At 41.1% G+C, this 16,560-nt stretch overlaps 2 protein-coding genes across 2 annotated transcripts; both read right to left on the bottom strand.

The window, feature by feature from the left end:
• Positions 1–1,083: 1,083 nt before the first annotated feature.
• Positions 1,084–12,021, bottom strand: LOC135475657 (kelch-like protein 26). The gene is made up of 3 exons (XM_064755589.1): positions 11,749–12,021; positions 3,241–3,365; positions 1,084–2,671 (listed from the first exon to the last, which is right to left on the bottom strand). The coding sequence occupies exons 1-3, from the start codon at positions 11,967–11,969 to the stop codon at positions 1,200–1,202; spliced, it is 1,818 nt and encodes a 605-aa protein (XP_064611659.1). The 5' UTR covers positions 11,970–12,021; the 3' UTR covers positions 1,084–1,199.
• On the bottom strand, positions 6,407–11,652 carry LOC135474923 (uncharacterized). The gene is made up of 3 exons (XM_064754613.1): positions 11,179–11,652; positions 10,564–10,644; positions 6,407–9,924 (listed from the first exon to the last, which is right to left on the bottom strand). The coding sequence occupies exons 2-3, from the start codon at positions 10,604–10,606 to the stop codon at positions 6,407–6,409; spliced, it is 3,561 nt and encodes a 1,186-aa protein (XP_064610683.1). The 5' UTR covers positions 10,607–10,644; positions 11,179–11,652.
• Positions 12,022–16,560: the final 4,539 nt, after the last annotated feature.

Below are 16,560 nucleotides of genomic sequence, written 5' to 3'. Positions count from 1 at the left end.
TATTCATAAAGATAGACCTGTGGGAAGGTACATACTACAGGCTGTATATTCATAAAGATACCACTGTGGGAATGTAGACAGTTCAGGATGTATATTCATAAAGGCAGCACTGTGGGAAGGTACATACTACATGCTGCATATCCATAAAGATACCACTGTGGGAATGTAGACAGTTCAGGATGTATATTCATAAAGCTAGCCCTGTGGGAAGGTACATACTACAGGTTGCATATTCATAAAGATAGCACTGTGGGAATGTAGACAGTACAGGATGTATATTCATAAAGGCAGCACTGTGGGAAGGTACATACTACATGCTGCATATCCATACAGATACCACTGTGGGAATGTAGATAGTACAGGATGTATATTCATAAAGACAGACCTGTGGGAAGGTACATACTACAGGCTGTATATTCATAAAGATACCACTGTGGGAATGTAGATAGTACAGGATGTATATTCATAAAGATAGACCTGTGGGAAGGTACATACTACAGGCTGTATATTCATTAAGATACCACTGTGGGAATGTAGATAGTACAGGATGTATGTTCATAAAGATAGACCTGTGGGAAGGTACATACTACAGGCTGTATATTCATTAAGGTACCACTGTGGGAATGTAGATAGTACAGGATGTATATTCATAAAGATAGACCTGTGGGAAGGTACATACTACAGGCTGTATATTCATTAAGGTACCACTGTGGGAATGTAGATAGTACAGGATGTATGTTCATAAAGACAGCACTGTGGGAAGGAACATACTACAGGCTGTATATTCATAAAGATACCACTGTGGGAATGTAGATAGTACAGGATGTATATTCATAAAGGTAGACCTGTGGGAAGGTACATACTACAGGCTGTATATTCATTAAGGTACCACTGTGGGAATGTAGATAGTACAGGATGTATGTTCATAAAGACAGCACTGTGGGAAGGTACATACTACAGGCTGTATATTCATTAAGGTACCACTGTGGGAATGTAGATAGTACAGGATGTATATTCATAAAGACAGCACTGTGGAAAGGAACATACTACAGGCTGTATATTCATTAAGGTACCACTGTGGGAATGTAGATAGTACAGGATGTATGTTCATAAAGACAGCACTGTGGGAAGGAACATACTACAGGCTGTATATTCATTAAGGTACCACTGTGGGAATGTAGATAGTACAGGATGTATGTTCATAAAGACAGCACTGTGGGAAGGAACATACTACAGGCTGTATGTTCCCACACCTCATGGCTAAAATCAATACTCTCTTCCCATCTGCACATATCCAAATTCAGAATGTCTACTTTTTTTGTCTTTTTCTCATAGTCTCCATCAATTGATCCACCTATGACGAACAGGTGGTGATGGAGACAGGTGAAGGTTGCATGCAGGCGGGCCTCAGGTAGATGTGTCACCATCTCCCACTGGTCCGTGCTCACGTCGTACGAGTCTATCGTCCTCACCAGAACCCTCTGGTGGCTGATCTCGTCCTCAAACCAGCCTCCAGCCACGTAGATCTTGTTGTCGTACACAAACATGGTGTGGTCTGCCCGTGGGGACAGCATGGAGGACTTGGATGTCCATGCCTCTGCCCGTGTATCGTAACAGTGTAAGGTGTCCAGCACAACATTGTCCAGCTCTTGTAGACCCCCTGACACGTACAGGTAGTGGTAATAAGATGTCCCCGCATGCTGGGTCCGGCTACCTGGCAGAGGCGCCATCTCAGTCCAGGTGTTACAGTCAGAGTTGTAACATTCACATCGTGAGATATCGTCAATCAGATCCCCAGAGAACGACGGGTCGCCCCCAATGGCGTACAGCTTGTTGTCCACAGCCCCCAGATAAAAACGACAGCGCTCCTCTAGCATGGGCGCGATGCTGGACCAGGTGTTCCTGAGCGGGTCAAACCGGAATCCATACGGGTGTATCACCTCCTGCATGTTCTGGTCAAAACAGCCACCCAGTACATACAGGCAGTTGTTCAGCACGGACACACCGAAGTTACACTGTTCCACGTGGGGGATTTTGGTGAGCAGTTTCCACGTGCACGTGTCTGTATCCAGGTACAAAATGTCATTGGTCATGCCCGAGTGCACAGTAAACCCACCGGCCACGATAACCGTCTCCTTATAACCCCGCCGGTTAAGCAGGTTCTGAGCAGAGCACACCGACACTTTACGACTGCCCAGCTTGGAGAAGATGTGCTTCTTGAGCTGAGGGTTCCAGGCCAGCACCTCCTTCATCGTGTCTGATTGTGTAAGCCTCTGAAGCTCGCTCACCTTGATGTCCTGGAAGAAGATGTTGGTGAGGATGCTGGCCGCGTGAGGCAGTCGATCCTCCATCTTGTATTCTATCCAGTTCAGGGCCATGTAACAGACATCCCATTCGGGGCAGTCTACCGGGAAGTTACTCTGGAGCAGAGTGGTTAGCTGAGGTGCGGAGAGCCGCTGGAAGGACGGCGACATGGAAAACTGAGCGTAGTGGTTACACATGAACCTGTAAGCATGCATCTGCAGCTCTTTCAGGGAGTATGTGTCAGCCAGGGTTGCCACATCCACACAGTTCTCCACTGTCAGCTGGTGCCCAATGAACCCACTACAGGCACCCACCACAGGCAGGATCTGGAAGTGACTGGCTGCGGCCAAGATGTCCAGGACATTATCTGCGAAACAACAGAAGAGGTGAAGATTATGTACAGAATACAAGAAATAGCTAACTTTATCTGCAGAACACAATGAATAGGTAACATTATCAGTGGAACACAAGAAATGGTTACAGCATTATCTGTGGAACACAAAAAGTGGTTACAGCATTATCTGTGGAACACAAGAAATGATTAAAACATTATCTGTGGAACTAAGAAATGGTTACATTATCAGTGGAACACAAGAAATGGTTACATTATCAGTGGAACACAAGAAATGGTTACATTATCAGTGGAACACAAGAAATGGTTACAACATTATCAGTGGAACACAAGAAATGGTTACAACATTACCAGTGGAACATATGAAATGGTTACAACATTATCTCAAGATTATCAAAGATTAACACAAGAACTTATAATCATTATCCCTTACAAATTACGCAAAATGAAAAAAATAATTGTCCCAGCAATAATATCACATAGTGCATTGTCAAAAATCACTTCCGCTCCAGTCCACCTCACATGAGCCAAAGGTAGGCTACTGGCTGGCCCATATACTGTAGAATACACAGACAAGCATGTACCTGCATCAATGGAGAGCCTGGAAGTGTAGGCATAGTCTATCAGGTGCTTCATCCCCTTAGCCGTCACACCGTTCAGCGTGATCTCCTTCTGGTGACATTCCCTGAGGTCATCTGTGAACATGGCCCTGCACAAAACCCACAAACCACATGCTGTAAGCTCAGCAACATTTTCACTTCCTTACATTTACATGTACATATGTCATGGACATTTCAAGGTTATTTCTATTTAAAGGAGGTCTGCAGCAACCTGCTGATGGTCGTGGGTTTCTTTAAGTTTTGACCGCTTTCATCCCACTATTTTACATGAAATATTCTTGAGAAAAACACCAAATAAATCAATAAATTTTCGTAAAACAACAATCAAAGAAGTAAATAAATGAACAAATAAATTCAATGGAAAAGAGTAGTTGCCACCATCAGATACAGCAATGAAAATTTTATGAAAACTATTTTCATCTATTATTTAAAATATTCTTGAAAACAAATTAACTTCATCCCAATACATACTGGCATACATTTTTCCACTTATATGTAACTTCTTTCTTAATTCAAATGAATCAGAATTAAAAGGTAATCTTCATGGACCGCATTAGCAAATTTTCTTAATAGTCAAAAAAGAAAGTCATTAAACCCCTGTGACAGCAATGATATCCAGATATCCAACCATTTGTAAGACCAATAACCCGCCCCCACACACATATACTTAAAGAGTTCAAACAACAAAATTCATTTGAAGTGAAGTTTTAGATACAAATTTCAATAGTGTGTCTGGTTACCACTTTGCATAGCCCACCTACGTGTACCTTCATGTAGCCTACTGGTCTTTCTGACAGGCCTACCACAATTACCGATTTCTTCCACAGGTGAGATACATGTACTCAAAAGAAACATCAGTAAAGTTTCATCAACGATGGGTGTGTAACGTCAGGGCAAACTTGGAAGCTTCAGATACACTTTGTTATCATATGATGTTCCAGTTCAAGGCTAGGAAAAAATTTATTTGATTGGTGTGAAGAAGTTTTCACCTATATGCCAGAGGTCAGGTTTATGGGCAGAGGAAACTAGAATGCCCCAGTAAACCATCAATCTTTGTAAGGTACTTGACAATCCTAGTGACTTAATCCTGGGCCTATATTGACCTTGCAACTGAGAGCAACTGGGTTTTGGGTTACTGTGAGCAACTGGGTTTTGGGTGACTGGGGACAACTGAGTTTTGGGTTACTGGGAACAACTGGGTTTTGGGTTACTGGGAGCTACTGGGTTTTGGGTGACTGGGGGCAACTAGATTTTGGGCGACTAGAAGCAACTGGGTTTTGAGCAACTGGGAGCAACTGGATTCTGAGCAACTGGGTTTTGAGATACTGGAAACAACTAGGTTTTGGGCAACTAGAAGCAACTGGATTCTGAGAAACTGGGAGCAACTGGACTTCGAACTACTGGATTTTGAGCAACTGGGTTATGGGACACTGGGATCAACTGGGTTTTGGTTTACTGGGAGCAACTGGGTTTTGGGTTACAGGGAGCAACAGAGTTTTGGGTGACTGGGAGCAACTGGGTTTTGGGTGACTGGGGGAAACTGGGTTTTGGGTGACTGGGAGCAAATGGGTTTTGGGTTACTGGGAGCAACTGGGTTTTGGGTGACTGGGAGCAACTGGGTTTTGGGCTACCACCATCAGAGTTTTGGGTTTTTGTTTTGGGTTTTGGGTGACTGGGGGCAACTGGGTTTTGGGTGAGTGGGAGCATATGGGTTTTGTGTTACTGAGAGCCACTGGGTTTGGGTTACTGGGAGCAACTAAGTTTTGGGTTACTGGGAGCAACTGGGTTTGGGGTGACTGGGAGCAACTGGGTTTTGGGCTACTGGGAGCTACTGGGTTTTGGGTTACTGGGAACAACTGAGTTTTGGGCAACTGGGAGCAACTGGGTTTTGAGCAACTGGGAGCAAACGATAGAACACTTGTTTTAGTCAATCTAGATAGGCTTGCTATCACCCACAAATGTTGAGCGCTTGCTCGGTTTTGCACACAGTTCTCTCCAGTTGCATCTATCTACCTCTGAATTCTTCTGAATTTGGGAAATATAAAGATATCTGACAGGAAAAATGTCCAGTTTAGCACCAGAGCTAATAATTCAAAAATAAGATTCATTTAATTTATTTATCTGATTGCTGTTTTATGCCGTACTCAAGAATATTTCACTTTCACGATGATGGCCAGCATTATGGTAGAAGCAAACCGGGCAGAGCCCAGAGAGAACCCACGATCATTCGCAGGTAGACAACCCATGTATGCCCAGAGAGGAAGCCTGCATGAGTTAGACTTGAACTCACAGCAGCTGCATTGGTAACAAATAATATTTAAAAAAATTTGCCTCTAAAATTAGGGAGTTCAGCAAAAATTTTATTTTTGTTATTTCACTGAATGACTTCACTCATTACCAAGATGAGGTTCTAAGAAACAGAAAACAGTTTGAATTTTGAAAATCGGTTGAATAGTTCTCTGTGTAGCGGCAATTATGTCATCGGTTTTGAGTCGTTTTGTTGGAACTTTTCTTACATACTGTAACACTGTGCCCATGGCACCAAAAACCCCCACAAATTAACAAAAACAAAAGAAAAATTGATGGATATCTTTGAATTTTAATCCCATTTTGATGAAAATTCACTTCCTATATGAATTTTTCGCTGCGATTTCAAATTTGAATCGAAAAATCGGCATGGGCGAGCGTAAATGGGTTCATTTGCATAAATTTGCATATCAATATGCTCCTACAATTACGTAATATTTACACAGGAATCAGACACCTTGAAGGCAATGAAGTAAAATGAAAACAAATCTATGCAGGAGTCAACCAATCATTTGATAGACATGTGAACCTCAGAGACAGAGAATAGGGCTCGCGTAATTAACCAAGATGGCGGACAAAAATCCAATATGGCGGACAAAATCCAATATGGCCGCCAAATTTCAAATCACTTGACGATGAACTTTTTATGCTTTGTTATATATCAAATGAAAGCTTATTTCATACACATTGCAAAAACAAATACACCAAAGGTTGATTTTAACATCCAAAACCAAAAAAACTACCTGACAAGTCTTTTGACCGTGGGTGCAGGATGTGGCGCAAGTCTCCTAAAGATAAACTGCATACGGTATAATAATGATTGTTAACTCATGTAGGCCTCTTTAAAATCAAGATACAGTTGGTCAATCTGCTTGACATTGTCAACAGACCAAAGTCTAATGTTTTTGGGTTCACACTTTACTTCAGCAAATGCAAACACTCTCGGAACTGGTTTTCCATCACTAGGGTCTGGGGGCTCAGGCCAAATAAAACTGTCCCCTCGACGGTGAAGAAAACGGACAGTCATCATGCCATCATCAACAGAATCCACAAAAGCAGGATACCATTCTGTATCAAATGCAACAGCAACATAAGAACCAGAAGCAAACTGTAAACATGGTAACGGTTCTGGAACTCGAGGTTTCTTAGCAGCATTACTGTTAACTGGAACTTGATGCCTGCGTTTTCGCGACGCGTTTTTTTGCTGATCGATGTTCACGTGGTCTGGTACATGTAGATGAAATTCAATGTTCACATTCTCACAGATCAACAAAATAAGATTTCGACTAAGTTCATCAATGGTAAGTTCCTTCTTGTTCACTGTAAATTTTCCTAGGTTCTTATTTGATGTTTTACTCCGGTTTATCCTGTAAGTAATCTGATCTCTGACTGCCTGCATCCTTTTCATTTTCCCCTGTATCTGTTTCATCTTCTCTTTCAGCTCTTCCTCTGTCCTCCAGATACCACCATTCACACTGATTCGCACTCTGAGTTGTTCTTCTCGCCACATTTGCTTCCGTTCCTTTTCTTCTTTCTGAAGCTTTTTCTCTCTCATCAGTTCTAACTTCTTTCTTCTAATGTCTCTGTATCGGTCTCTGTCAGCTTTCTTTCTTACAGGGGCTCTTCTACGGGCAATTTGAAAATATTTCCTCTTCTTTTCCAGGCTCAACTTCTTAAGATAAACAGATGTTTTGTTTCGCTGGAAACATGATAGGGCTGCCTTTGCAATCGTGCTTTTTTGTGGTGCATGCTGAACACACCTGTCAAGATCAGCAAATGCGGACTCTGATACTACATTTGTCAATGGAGCAGATTTTGTCTCCTGCCACAGTTTGTCAGATGGTTGATGAAGGAATCCAGTCAGATGATCTGCAAGCTGCCGTTTACACAGAGAAGCCAAATTAGCACATGTGAGTTCTAGGACAGATTTAGTATGTTTCTGTAGAAGTGGTGTTCCAGGTTCAAATAAACTATTGTAAACGTCATCTTTCTGAAGTAATTCTTCGCTGAAAACTGTTTTCCCATTCATCATAGGCGTGGAATCATTGGAGCACTCATCCAGGAAGTTGGTTACCTCTTTCCAGATTTGACTGGTGTCCAGAATGTGCATTCCTTCCTCATTTAACTTTCGCCACAAAGGGCCAGTAATCATTTTGTCTATAATGCCCAGAGCTCTGCATCCAGCAAGGTTGTGGTCTACTTGAATTTGTTCGAGGATGCATTTTAAAAGAAAGTTCAGTTTATCATTCGAGTCTGATATGTAACCCCCTCTCAAAAACTCTACAATATCTTGCCTGTGAAAATATGTGGCAGCAGCATCATGAAAAAGAATATTGAAGCGGTTACCTAGAAATGGAACTAACTTAACAACCTTTTTCAAGCCTTCCATGTGAACAGCAAACTCCTCCCCATATCCAGACTTTTGGTCAGATTGCCTCTCAGGTCCAGTTGTCAAAGCCTTGCACACTTGATATATCAAATCATATGACCTAGAATTGTTTGTATTGAACCCTGGCCCAAGGTCCTCTCGTGGAATGTTTCTATCTTGGTATAGTTTGAGCGCTTTCTTTGCTTCCGTGGCCATGTTAACAATTACATGGAGACCGCAGAACAAACTGTTCATGTTGACAAGGTCGGTCTTTTCTTCTTCTGTTATATCAGCAGATGAAATAATTTCAGGCAGCATTTGGGATCGCCAATCTTCAAGTGATTTTACGATTTTTTTGTTTACAATATGCCGATCAGTCATTATATTTTTCAGTGCAAAAAGTAGTTTTGCCTCCAGTAGTGATTTCTCCTCTGTTGTTGAAGCTACATTTTCAGCTAGATGGGACAGAGTCAGTTTCAGAGCATCAAGAACGGATTCCGTGTTGCCACTCACCATTTCCACGATATCAAGAAAAACAGGATTTTCTGACTGAACAGAGACTTGGACGCCTGCATATTCTCGTCCCTTCTTTTTAGTGTTGTCTGTATGCAGTGTACTGTCCTCATGTGAAAGGATAACATCCAGAGCTTGCTGTTCTGATAATATCTGTGCTTCAACTTGTAAAAGTGATGCTGTGCTTCTGCTAGGAAGTCTTCCAACTGTTGTATTTGTCAAATTGCCAAGGACTGATCGAACAACAGACTCGCATCTTCCAACACTGACACCCATGGACAATAAATCTATGTAGCATTGGCGAATGTTGTCATCATATCTATTCCCAGAAAATGTTTCCAGTTGTGTCGTTTTGTCTACAAGATCTTCAATTTGCTCTTTCAATGTTTCATTTTCTGTTTCCAACTCTTCAATCTTAGCCAAAGAGAGTGCATCTGGTCGTAATCCATCTTCTTTAAGTTTGATACATCTGTTGTAGTAATGAGAAGCTTGCTTTTGTGCATTCAGTTTTTTTCTCTCTGCTGTGTTCAGGCTTTCCTTCAAATTCATATTTTCACGATTCAGTTCAACATTAATGGCAGACAGTTTTTCAATATGTTTGTCTCTGGTTGCAATTCGTTTGTTAACATTCCTGGTTGAGAAAGATGATCGAAGTTCACTCAGTTGTTGTTTCAGTTTCTTATGCTGTTTTGCCATTTTAGTGAGTTCAAATAGTCGTTGGTTTTGTTTGTAAACTGTGTGCTCTAAAACACAATTCTTGTCATAAGCACTCTTTAAAGTATCAGATAATTCTTTTAATTTCTGTTTCAGGTCTTGATACAGTTCAACAACATCATTTTCTGTGTCACTGTGATCCGATGTCTGTCCAGCTGCCTGCTCAACAACCTGCACAGAAACAGGGGGACGGTACTGCTCCTCTAAAAAAATGGCCGATGACTTTTTCCTCTTGCGAAGGAAGAGCCTATTACACTGGCTAATCAATGAAGTGGTATCAACATCCTCTGGAGATAGTCCCAGCATTTCGATAACCCACTTGTGTAAATATTTCCAGGATAACTGTCGTACACGTATGAATGATCTCAAGGAGAGGATATGTCCGACAGTTGGAGTGCACCTTGGCAGTGAGCCGTTTAGTAGCTGATCTTCAGAAAAGCCAGCAACCTTCACATCAGATGGGTATATTGATGAAATAATTTCTGTTTGACTGTCCGGATGACTGTTCAGATATTTTTTCACTTTTCGAGTAAGGTTACTGATTTTGTTAGGCAGTTCAATTGTGGAGTCAAAAAGTTTTAATAAAGGGGGCAAATTGTTCTGAATGTTGATTCCTCTTGTCTCCAGCCTCAGTAATGCTTTGGTATACAGTCCATAGGTTATTGGAACATCTATCTTGTTAGCCAGGTCGGGTGGTAGCTGAGGGCCTTCCTGCATATGCTCGAAATATTCACCCAGGAGAGTATCTAAAACAGAAATAAAATATATTAAGAAGTACATGTTTCTGTAATTTATTCAATACACATTTATTAAGTAAAGATTGTTGGTTTACATTATGTTTCTATACTGTGATGAGCCTGAGGCGATCTCAATTGAGCAGAAACCTTGGCAAGGGTAAATGGCTACGAACCCGTAACAAGTTTACTTTTATGTATGCCATCCACTGCCAAATAAGTAATAGTTCGACAGCGCACAACGAGGGTTATCACAGGATAGACGGCGAGCGAAGCGAGTCGATCTATTCTGTGATGACCCCAGCCACACCCAGCGATACGGATAATCCAATCAGTTTCTCTTTTGCACGTGCTGTCTAGACAGGGCGTGACCTGCAGTTATGTCACAAGGTTGAATAAGTGTAATTTGCACACATCGCAAGATAGATAGCAGTAGTACTGGACAGCCATTGGTCGAGCGATGAGTGTTGCGGTCTAAATATGGGGAAGTAGTTCAGAACTATTTTTTCTGCCAGTGGTTTACCCCAAGGATCATGGGGGCATAACAAGTCCCAACGGTGTCATGTAGAATAAGGGAAATAATTATATTCCTTAGAATATGGCGCAAGTTACTTGAGAGACCTTTTGGTGAATAAATGTATATGCGCATACCAATATCTGAAACTGAGTCACACAGCTCTTCTTCATCTGCCATGATTCAGGCCACTATGAGGTAGGTTATCTGTGTGAAAACTAGAACAAAAAATAAACAATTTAATGGTACAGAAGAAAAAAGGTTTAAACAACCTGACACCCTCTCATAACATGACCAATAACTTAGGTATGAACACACTATAAACTCCTTAATTTCATTCCTTGAATCTATTCGCATGTCGATCGTAACCAGTCAATCGTCAAGCATAACCACGCCCAATGTTAAAAAAAACACTGGGCACACCGAGGAAGGCTATGAAGAAGTTATCAATAAGTTTTATTTTGAACTGAAAACAATGCCGATCGGACAGCACAGATAACATGGTGTTGTTGTTGTTTTAGCCGAAGCTACTGGGAACGGGGTGTTTTGGCCAAGCATTTTGATTTACAAATTCAGAACGAGGCCAACGCTAATGTAGGCGGTTAGGAACAAGGTGATAAGAATGAAACCGAGACTGTAACAAATGGCTGCCACGGAAAAACACCAAAGCAAAAATCGGAAAATTACACATGAGCCAAGAAGAAAAAAGTCGAAAATTGCCAGTTTACAGCCACATTGATGATGGGACTTACCTCTCATCGCCACCAATTCCAGAATCCGGCGTCTGCTGTTGTTGCGGACCCATCGGAAGGCCATATTCGCCTTTTGGCGCCCATGCCCTCACGTGTTTGACGAACTGGCAGGTATCACGATAAACTACGAGATCCCAACTTTTTAACCAAAGCATTTTAAGACGGATATTTCCATTGGCTCATGTGCGAATAGCGCATTGAAAACGTAAACACGTTAAAAAAATGGCGCCGTCTCGTTGACTACACGCCGATCGTCAGGCCATTACGAGAGCTATTTCTCCGTGGTACACGCTGATAAGCGATTTTTTATTTGTCAGCTACCATTCACAAACACAAGATATTTATAAAGGTACACCAAAACGTAAACACAAACTGAAATAAATGTATTACACTCTCATTAACAGTCAAATGAAAAGGCCGTGGTATTGGGGTTTTGTAGGCAATTCGTATGGCGGATGCCTGAGAAGCTGAACTCCCTACTAAAATGCCCTTCTTTGGTGACTGAAATTTTACGTTATGTATCACAAATCCAGAGACAGAGCCAGGTAAAGACGTGATCAGCATACACACCTGAAGTAATCACTACAGGAAGCTAGCACAACTCTGTGAGCTGGGAAACTCTGGCACTCTGCCGTCAACACTACATCAAACAGCTTCTCCTGGTCCCGCAGCTGACAAAGTCCAGCCAGAACAGTCCCACCGTGGTCTCGGGCCTCAAACTGAAATGCCTCATCCTGCGGGCTCGGGTCCGTCTCCTCGGTGATGTGGCGACAGTATTCATCTCCGGCCATTCTGAATAATTCCACCCAGAGTTATCTTCCTTTCCACATATCAGCCACTTGAGTGTCTAGTACTGGGAAATATATAACCAAAAGCAAACTATACAATGATCTGAGGAAGTCTCGTTCATAATGTCTGCCTTATGTAATTGGAGGATAAAGGGACCTCCGTGGCCAAGGGGGTTACCCACCAGTGCGATGCAATGACCCAGAAGCCTCTCACCAATGAGATCATTGTGAATTCAGGTCAAGGTGGCTTCCTCTCTGGCCGTATGTGGGAAAGTCTTCAAGCAACCTGCAGATATTCGTGGGTTTCCCCCTGGCTCTACCTGGTTTCCTTTTACCATAATGACGGCTAAAGTCGTACAAGTGAAATATTCTTGAGACCGGCATAAAACACCAATCCAATAAATAAATAAATAAATATTTCGAGGATAAAACGCCAATTCAAAGCTATTTCCAAGACACCGTGAACATGTTGAATGTCTTGCTGTGAAAACAGGTGAGTTAATTGGACTAGTTGTTTGCACAATAATTTCTTTCTGTGTTTCCTATCCGGTTATCAACATTACATCATGTATTCAATATAAAGTTAACTGTTGCAGTCAGGTGATGATGATTCATCGACGATTGCTTAACGACTGACTAACATGAAATTAATTTCATGAATGCTGCGATTTCCACAAGAATGCAGCCTAGCAGTTACAGTCACATGTATTAGCATCATACTTCCTCAAACCTTGATTTAGCCCATTAGATACACCTGCAATAACAAATCAAGTATATTTTACTGGTATACATCACACTAGGAATACACAACAGGTCCTAGGAATAGTAACTTCACAATCGTGTATTTCAGTCCCGTACCTCGGCTACTTTACGTGCTACTTTTGTACCTACAGTATGTAGTGTCATCACTTAAAACACTAAAATTCTAAAGATGAGATCATGAATACTACACTTTATTTACACATAAACAGGCTTAAGCACCCGCTTATAATGCCGTAATCATCTAAACTTTTGCTCCAAAAATATATCTTCAGAAGGAAATAAATGCTGTAAAATACTGTTTTTGATGTTGAAACATTTTTCCACTGGGATACCACCAAAACTTCCAAAAAAACCTCAAAGTTAGTATCTTTCCTTAATTTGCCAACAGAACTACCAGAATCAGATATCATAAAATATGTGACTTTAATATAACCAAGGGTGAACTTTTGTTGTTTACCAAACATGTACTTTTACATTAATCATTGGAGCTTCTTTCATTTCTGATCTTCTTGGCCCATAGTCTTGTATACTGGAAGACTGAGCCATCTAAGCACAGGTCTGTGATGTGGTGACTACTGCCACTGTAGGTATACAATGATTACCTGTACATTCAACTTGTTCACATCACACAGAACTGGCAACATATCATAGTATATAAACAAACTATACATAAAATGTACACATACAAAGCAAACATGCCATGTAAATACACATATACAATATAAAAAGTATAAACATGTAATTTTAAGCCAAAATATAAGTCTTTTACTTTGATTGAGAGTAAATACATTAACATGTACTAGACATACCTGGCATGCAGTCAACGAGATTGGAACAATATATCAGATCTTTATCCAAAGCAACTTTGTTGATACTGACAGTAAGATCAGGATAAAATAAGATAAACGGATTTGAGAAATGAACCGTTCAGATTTGAACACCTTGTGGTTCTGGACTACAAAACATCTGTAGACCTACATGCAAGGCCAGATGAGAGTGTGTAGAGTCTTTATCAGAGGAGCGGAGTCCCAGTCAACCATTCACGCTGAGGTTATCCCAGGTAACAAATAAACATAACTCCACATACACCTATAGCATGTGTTGATAATACATGCAAGAGACGAAAAGGGTTTTGGGATCAGATTTCAATAACGTTTTAATAACCGAAGAGAGCGTCTATTAAAAGAAGCTGAAAGGTACATTATCTTGATATCTAAAGTCAGCCATCACATCGTGAATACTTGCTGCGGGGAATGACATCGTCCGAATGGTCACGCAGTTAAAGGTATATATTTAGGGCTTGTCTAATCGTGTTCAGCCAAGCGGAACCCTCATGTGCCAAAACCTGTGTTGTTACAAACACCAAGCATCTGACACAAAGAGTTTGTAGCTGAGTCACCTTCCTCTACCTCACTATCACCCATGGCTTCACAAACAATGCACAAAGGACCTTGTGTCTTTGGATGGCAAAAAACTTAATCGTATCAATATACATACATAGATATACACCCTTGTCAGCCGTCATGAAAACGTAAATGCATGTTATAAAGTCCATATTAATAACATTAACATTGACATTTTCCTTCGTCACACATTTCATTAGTTACATTAGCTACTTTTCATTATCACTTTATGTTTATTGCATTATTTAGGAGGAAATAGAATCTGTTCTCAGCGCGCAATTAAAGCAGGCGTTAATAACTGATCATTTATTCATTAATATTAAAAATAACTACAGCTGTAAGTCTGTGCCTCATCAGCAATTACAAAAATCATTACAAATATCATGACTTGTATTATAGCTACATGTTGTTGTTATCATGACTATTATATACAAAAGTCGTTTGACCATATACCTTGTGATTCAATATATAGGTAACAACTTTCAGGTTTTAATGAAATCATATATCATTGTTTCAAAGTTCCATGATAAAACTCTCTTCTGTAAGGCTCTTGAAAAGAAACAACAATAAAACTGCTATATAAGGGACATAAGTAGGCCTACCATGTTAGACATCATAATTATCATGTAAACTAATCAATATCAAACTTAATATCCGCAATGTATCTTCGTACATTATGCCGGTTTTACTATATTACCTTATTATGTCAGTGAATTTTGAATAAGATGAATTGGCTATAGCCCATGAAAACATACACTGTATGCTGGTTTTAGGCATTCACTTACTGTCAAAACTGTATCAGGTGTATTACCTATCACTTACATATGATACAGATATACATACAAGAATGCATGCTTTATCTCTTTTAATTAATGCATAATTAAATTTCCAGACATATTACTTGTTATAATACATTTGTGGTATGCGGATGTCAGGAGTCCTCATCAACAAAGGTGGAAGCCTTTGTAATGAAAGTTAATGAATTATGGTGACTTTACTTTTGCCTTTAGGCAATTCATTAACTAATTACAAAATGTACCCATTATACAACTAAATGGGTTAGGCTGGATAATATGCTAGGCATCTTTATACATCAGCTTAGGTAGCTGTCGTTTAAACAAACAAGAATGTACACATTCATGTACACATGAGCAGCTTGTGAACATGGGGATCCTCAATGGCCAAGTGATAAATTGTATTACACTCAAGACAACTACATGGCTGTCCCTTTAGCACTACAGTAATAAGTAAACACAAGATTGTACACTATTTCAGGACCTAGGGGGTATAAAGAGCAACAAATATATTCTTAAGAATGGCCTCGTTACGCCTTTCTTCGTTTAAGATTTAATGCCATACTCAACAACATTTAACATATACCCTGGTGGTGAAGATTATGAATCTTCAAGTTCTTCAGGTGCACAGAGAAAACTAGGCAGCCCTGACATAGAGGAAACTAGGCAGCCCTGACATGGAGGAAACTGTGCAGCCCCGATATAGAGGAAACTAGGCAACCCTGACATGGAGGAAACTAGGCAGCCCTGACATGGAGGAAACTAGGCAGCCCTGACATGGCAGAAACTAGGCAGCCCTGACATGGAGGAAACTAGGCAGCCTCGATACAGAGGAAACTAGGCCGCCCTGACATAGAGGAAACTAGGCAGCCCTGACATGGAGGAAACTGGGCAGCCCTGACACGGAGGAAACTGGGCAGCCCTGACACGAAGGAAACCAGGCAGCCCTGACATGGAGGAAACTGGGCAGCCCTGACATGGAGGAAGCCGGACAGCCCTGATGTAGAGGAGACTAGGCAGCCTTGACATGGAGGAAACTAGGCAGCCCTGACATGGAGGAAACTGGGCAGCCCTGACACGGAGGAAACTGGGCAGCCCTGACACGAAGGAAACCAGGCAGCCCTGACATGGAGGAAACTGGGCAGCCTTGACATGGAGGAAACTAGGCAGCACTGACATGGAGGAAACTATGCAGCCCAGACATGGAGAAAACTGGGCAGCCCTGACATGGAGGAAACTGGGAAGCTGTGACATAAAGGAAACTAGGCAGCCCTGACATGGAGGAAACTGGGCAGCCCTGACATGGAGAAAACTGGGCAGCACCGACATAGAGGAAACTAGGCAGCCCCGACACAGAGGAAGCTAGACAGCCCTAAAATGGCGGTACATCACAAATATCACAACTTAAAGTCACATGCCACACATCAAATCCTATATATAAGGCATATTGCCTAGAGCTTAAGGAACTTCAAATGCACTGTTCATAAACAAGTAGTCAGGAATTAAATGGTGCGTGTAGCATAAACATGACCATAGCTACACAGTTGCTCTATAGAAAAAAAAGTTTCTCAAAATAGTGATATTCTCAAACATAGAGAAAATAATCAATGAGATTTGATACAGACTAAGTATAAA

Source organism: Liolophura sinensis, chromosome 9 (genome assembly GCF_032854445.1).
Source record: "Liolophura sinensis isolate JHLJ2023 chromosome 9, CUHK_Ljap_v2, whole genome shotgun sequence".
NCBI lineage: Eukaryota > Metazoa > Mollusca > Polyplacophora > Chitonida > Chitonidae > Liolophura > Liolophura sinensis.
The sequence above is the reverse complement of the archived record's forward strand: the minus strand, read 5'-3'. Positions and strand labels throughout refer to the sequence as shown.

Excerpts from the sequence above, each read along its gene's own strand:
- LOC135475657 (XM_064755589.1), bottom strand. The coding sequence starts at position 11,969 with ATGGCCGGAGATGAATACTGTCGCCACATCACCGAGGAGACGGACCCG. Across the intron at positions 3,366-11,748 it reads TCCTGTAGTGATTACTTCAG|GGCCATGTTCACAGATGACC; the intron begins GTGTGTATGCTG and ends GGTTTTGTGCAG. Across the intron at positions 2,672-3,240 it reads CAGGCTCTCCATTGATGCAG|ATAATGTCCTGGACATCTTG; the intron begins GTACATGCTTGT and ends GTTGTTTCGCAG.
- LOC135474923 (XM_064754613.1), bottom strand. The coding sequence starts at position 10,606 with ATGGCAGATGAAGAAGAGCTGTGTGACTCAGTTTCAGATATTG. Across the intron at positions 9,925-10,563 it reads TGACTCAGTTTCAGATATTG|ATACTCTCCTGGGTGAATAT; the intron begins GTATGCGCATAT and ends TTTCTGTTTTAG.